The 5,979-nt window shown below is 38.8% G+C and overlaps 1 protein-coding gene across 1 annotated transcript; it reads left to right on the top strand.

Annotated features, from left to right (window-relative positions):
* Positions 1–1,879: 1,879 nt before the first annotated feature.
* On the top strand, positions 1,880–4,378 carry LOC107630501 (hydroxyproline-rich glycoprotein family protein). Its single transcript, XM_088510235.1, has one exon. It carries the CDS (start codon positions 2,085–2,087, stop codon positions 3,918–3,920), a length of 1,836 nt encoding a protein of 611 aa, XP_088366361.1. The 5' UTR covers positions 1,880–2,084; the 3' UTR covers positions 3,921–4,378.
* The last annotated feature ends 1,601 nt before the right edge of the window (positions 4,379–5,979 follow it).

A 5,979-nucleotide genomic window follows, 5' to 3' on the forward strand; every position in this document is an offset into this window, starting at 1 on the left:
TCTTCCACTGCTTATCCACAATTATTCCAATCCCATTCCTATTCTTCACCTTTCCTGTATACCAAAGTTTGAAATCAAAAGTATCCAACTCCCTAGCCTTCGCACAACCCATTTTGTTTCTTATAGGCACATAATGTTAATCTTCCTCCTTGTCATGGTGTCCACCACCTCCATGGACTTTCTTGTTAGAGTGCCTATGTTCCATATCCCAAATCTCAACCTTTTGTCGCTCTGACATTTACCTTTTACTTTGTGAATTAGCTTATTTACTCTCGTCCGTTCACAAAAACGCGAGAACCCTTGCTCATTTAACACTACATCCGGGCATCGATATAGCGGCTCTTGCTCATTTGACACCGTACTCGAGCCATATAGCGCGTTGCTTCCAGACAACGACTTAGCTTTAGCGCAATAATATCTTTGATTCATGTCATGGGGTTCGACTATATTTTTATGTTGGTTGTCAAAGACCTAACACAACTCTCCTCCTTTATCCGGACTTGAGACCAGTTATGTACCGCAAGTGTAACATAGGCGGAGTTATCACTGCACAGTGCGGAACACAATTATCTTATTTTCACGTTATATGTATTTCCATCCATAACGCTTTCATCAGTATATCTCATCAATGCAAATCGCCGCATTTGATCCCACCAATGTTTCTTTCTTTTTAATATATGTTGTTTAATTTTTCTACACGCAATTTGCTATGGTATCCAGATTTTTGTTTTATTTTCCTGTTCATATGCCCAACTTTTTCTTTTGTTGGATTGGATTATTTTCTCTGTGCATAATATATTTCATGAAGCGTAAACATTGATCAATTTTTTCTTGTTATACAGAGAAAAAAAAGAAAGAAATAGAAAACAGAACTAAACTAATTTATGTTATTTTTTATTTTTGACTTTAAAAATAATTCAAATTAAAAACATTAGAAAAATCAACTAGACAAGCACCAGTTGCTAATATGTTATAAATTAACTTACTACTTTAAAGTTTAAATGAAATTTTTTCACTATTGACACAACAAATTACCACATTGTTGTTTTGAAATTTAATTTAAACCCTCCTTGTCTAGAAAGTTTTTTCGGTTTTCATTGTGCTTTTGTGTATTTGTAAAAATTTTAACATTATGCTTGTGCTTTTGTATTTGATAAATAAAAAATTATATATTTATATTTTAAATTTTGAAAAATTAGAAGTAATTTTTAAAATTATACTTTTTAAGGTTAAAAGACCTAATTTAGCCTTATATAATAAAGTCATGTTAAATGTTAAAGCAATTTTACTAGACAAAATATTTGTAATCTGCACTTATTAAAAATTATTTTTATTTTTATTTATCAAATACAGTTATTACAATTACTACACATCTAAATTAAATCTTTTTATTAACCAAGTTCAATTAAGTTGGTTTAACATAATAAAAATTAGTTATGACTAATATTATTTTAAGTCTTATTATTAATTTAATTAGATTTAGTTCATACAAAACTTAAAATTGTTACTCTTTTACTAAACTACTTGAACTTAATATCTAAATAATTTAAAAAAATACTAAAAATTATAGCACAAATACTGGTATGAATTTAACTTTTGTGAATTTTGTAATTGGGCTCTAGGAATAAAAGTAATCAATTTTCCCTGACAAAAAAAAGTTCAAACCTATTTTCTCAAAGAGTTATTTTTATTTATATAACAATATTCAATTAGATGTTAAATAAAAGAAATTTACAAAAAATAGAAAAGATAAATACTTAGAGAAATTCTAGATGCAAGGATTCGAGTTTAGGAAAGTTTAATAAAAAGTGCATGTATAATTGTCACTCTTTAAGTATAAATCATATGATATCACTTAATTACCTGTCCCGTGGTATAAAGCTGGTTGTCACAGCCATACAATTTTTAAATTGCCACATAAACTTCACGTTATGCCCCTGTACCTATCAAACAACCAAAAATAAATCAGAACAAATAAACACAAAACATAGCCACAACCACCACCACCACACAAAAACACACACAGCAAACCTTCTCTCACCTCTGCCAGTGGCATCACCACCTCCACCGTCGCCGCCACCACCATGCCTTACAATCACTACCACCGTCGCCCGTGGAACTCCTCACCGCCCTTCATGAGCCCTCCACTTCTAATCATTCTTGTGCCTATAATCGCCATAGCGCTGCTCTTCCTAGTCGTGCCGCCACTCCTCTCCGCCACCACCAACGTTCTCCGGCCATCTTCCGTCGTCAAAAAGAGCTGGGACTCACTCAACATCCTCCTCGTTGTGTTTGCTATCCTCTGCGGCGTTTTCGCCAGGCGAAATGACGACGAATCGCCACCTCCATACGACCCCGTCGTTTCGGATCAAAACGCTGCGTTTCGTAAAATGCCTTCTTCGGGAGAAAGAGAAAGAGAGGGAGAGGGAGAGGGAGAGGGAGAGAGAGAAGGAAGTGGTTATGTTTCGCAGCAGTGGTTTGGGTTTGCAGGGGAGAGGAAGGGTTATGAGACCCCTCCGATCCAGGTTCAGTCACCGGCAACCGGCGTTACCCGGTTGAGAAGGAACAGCAGCTCATATCCAGATCTAAGGAGCTGGGAAACCAGCGATGACCGGTTCAGGTTTCGATTCTATGACGACTTTGAAATCGACAAGCAGTTTCGCTCCCCCGCCAGGCATCAGTTTGCCACCGTGGACCGACGCACGCGGTGGCCGGGACCAGACGATGGAGAAGTTCACGAACTTCATATTAAAGAAATTCCAGTTGATACCTTCCAGACTAGCTCATCTCCTCCATCTCCGGAACCGCCCCCGAGATCATCGGCGCCCCCGACGCCTCCTCCTCCCCCGCCGCCGCCACCACCTCCTCCTCCGCCGGCGGATACTCGTCGGAAGCCAAGACGAACACGAACATATGAGAAAGAAAACAGTGTTACTGAGATAACCGAGCTCGACAATGATCGCAAGTTCACGAGTGTACGGTCTCCGCCGCTATCTCCTTCGACGCCGCCCCCTCCTCCACCTCCGGCTCCGGTGAAGACGCGATCGGATCACAAGCGCGGTAAGAGCGAACAAAGGAAGAGCACCGTGAAGAGAGACATAGCAACGGTTTGGGCTTCGGTACTCTCCAACCAGAGAAAGAGGAAGACAAAGCAGAAAACCAAGAACGAACACAATCAAAATTTCAATCACAATTACGATAACGTTATTGACGAGTTAACAAATAGTTATATGAGACCACCACTGTCGCCTGCACCTGCGCCTCCGCCACCCCCACCCCCGCCTCCGCCGCCATCTTCGGTTTTCCAGAGTTTATTCCGAAAAGGACTCGGCAAGAGCAAGAAAATCCATTCAGTATCTGCGCCACCGCCGCCACCACCTCCTCCTCCGTTGACATCTTCACGGAGATGGTCAAAATGGAAGAAACCGATCCCTCCTCCGCCACCTCCGCCTAGTGCGGCAGATCCACCGGAAGAATCTCTTCGGCGCAGAAACGCTGGGAGGCCGCCATTGCCGAACAGAGCCAGCACCTATAACGACGAGGCAGTATACGCCGGGAACCAGTCGCCGCTGATTCCGGTTCCGCCCCCGCTTCCTCCGTTCAAAATGCCGGCAATGAAGTTCCTGGTCCGTGGCGATTTTGTTAAAATACGTAGCAACCAGAGCTCGAGATCCAGCTCAAGGTGTAGCTCGCCGGAACGGTACGGAGTCGAAGAATCAGAAACGATTGAAACAACTGATTCCGTTATTAACCCCGTTACAGATCGTAACGGCGAGGTGAGTGGGTCCGTTTTCTGTCCCAGCCCCGACGTTAACGTAAAGGCTTCAACGTTCATTGCTAGGCTAAGAGGAGAATGGAAGCTTGAGAAGCTCAATTCCTTGAAGGAGAAAGGCAATGGCTCATTGCCTTTTAGAGGTTAAAACTTGTAAAAAGATAAATAAATGAAATTAAATTAGGCTCTAGTTATGGTATTTTTAGTTCAGTTATTAGAGCCTGATAAAAAAGAAGAATGTTTGGCTGTTTGCACTGTTTCTAGCTTGCTACTTTCATATGGGAGAGACTGCTATGGTTGATTGAGATAACATTTCGTTATTATGGTACTGAAAATGCATTAGTGTTTGCATAACAGATTTGTATAGGAAGAAGATCAGATGAACTGGGCTCTGATTGTATTTTTTTTAACGTCCTATTGGAGCCACTGGTAGAAGTTTGTACGTTTCTATGATATGCTATTGTGCACCCAACCGCTGATTGTAATATTTTTTTCTTTCAAATACCTTTTTTGGTCTATTTTTGTCATTGTCTCCCATTGTTTTGGTCTTGGGAGTAAAAGTATTGTATTTTTGCTGAATATAATAAAGTATGGTTTTCTAGTGAATAGTATATGCTTTTATATTTTTATTACATTGAAACTGAGCTGGATGGATTTATCTACATACTACAAAGACTTATCTGTTTTGCTTTGTAGATATTTTCAGGGGACCTTTCTCTCTTTGTGACGTTTACATAAAGAATAATAAAGGATCACAAAGGTAAGAAAAGTGGTTTTAATTTTCAGTGTGGTGGTACCATAATAAGAACTGTCAATATCCCAATTCATGCAAACAAAACCCAAATCACAAACACATTATAAGAAAGAAAGAAAAGCAAAGCTTTATTTAAATTAACCTAACCATATTCTGGCTTGTGGTTGGGTGGAAGAGGTTTATTTTCTTTGATCAGGTTTTGAGGTTTGGTTCTTGTTTTGGATATTGAAAACTTTTAAAATTCTGAGCCAACTATCTTACCAGTTGAGATTCTCAAAGGCAACAAAGAACTAATCATCGTAGTATAAGGGAGATATTCTGGTAGTGATGAAACCAAAATTTATCAAACCATAAATCTGTTTATTTATGTAGCTGAATGAATGAGCACAGCCACTACACTAATCGAGTATAGGTGAATCGAACTGTTCACAGTAGTAACTAATTTAAGCTCAAGTGCCCAACTAAGTTTCGAAGCAAATAAAGGCCAACTAGACCTGTAAGTAAATTTGAGTCAACTACATTACTACAATTCAAAACCTCCAGTAAAAGCATGTAAAAGCTAAACGCACACGCCAAGTACACTCTCTTTCTGTTGCTTTCTATAAAATCCACGACATATTCGTAGATGATGCCTTTCTTCCTCCGATGTCGTTCAAGTTCTTTATTTTGGTAAGGAGATGTAAGAGGAAGCAAGGTTTACATGGGAGCTGAACGAAAAAGTATTGGCTTGTGTTGACGATGATGAGAAAGTTATCTATTTACTAGTTTGATTTCATTAAGACATAATAAAGGCAAAAAGGGGTGATCTGTTAGGTAGAACACGATTACACCCTCTCTACAAATCGGTTATTTTGATAATATGTGTTTATTATTCTATTAGCAAAAGATAAGATAAGAACTAAAAACCAGAATTCTACTAAAACAGTAGTTGTTATAACTTATAAGTAACATCTGCACTATACTACGTGACCAAAAGATTAGTTCAACTCAAACCTAATTCACTCTATATAAACAGCAGTTTAAAATAAAGAGGGGTACGTTATTCATTTTGAATAATACTACAGTCATCTCTTATTCCTATTTACTTGAGTGTCACAATATCTTTGTAGGTGCACATCGTTGTCATTTTTCTAGAAGCCGACATATACCTCTTCCATTTCAGGCAAAAGAGAGCTCAATCCCTAAATAACAAAAATAGCTGACACTAATTTTATTGAGTTATATCTACCGTCAGACTTACTACGCAGGAACATTTGGCACCTACTGTGAGACCGAGTTTACCTAATCCTACCATTATCTCTTCTGCTTGCTTTTACCCTTTTTTGAATATTATAATCAATGACGGAAGAATAAAGCAATCCACCTCCTCCTTCTCCTACTGAGGTTGAGCTGTTGATTATCAATGATTCATTGCGAGCAGAAGTTTAGCGAATGGCCGAAATTACTAAATCAG

The sequence above is a fragment of the Arachis ipaensis genome, chromosome B3, assembly GCF_059453495.1.
Source record: "Arachis ipaensis isolate K30076 ecotype BB chromosome B3, ASM5945349v1, whole genome shotgun sequence".
In the NCBI taxonomy this organism is placed as follows: Eukaryota; Viridiplantae; Streptophyta; class Magnoliopsida; order Fabales; family Fabaceae; genus Arachis; species Arachis ipaensis.

Excerpts from the sequence above, each read along its gene's own strand:
- LOC107630501 (XM_088510235.1), top strand. The coding sequence starts at position 2,085 with ATGCCTTACAATCACTACCACCGTCGCCCGTGGAACTCCTCACCGCCC.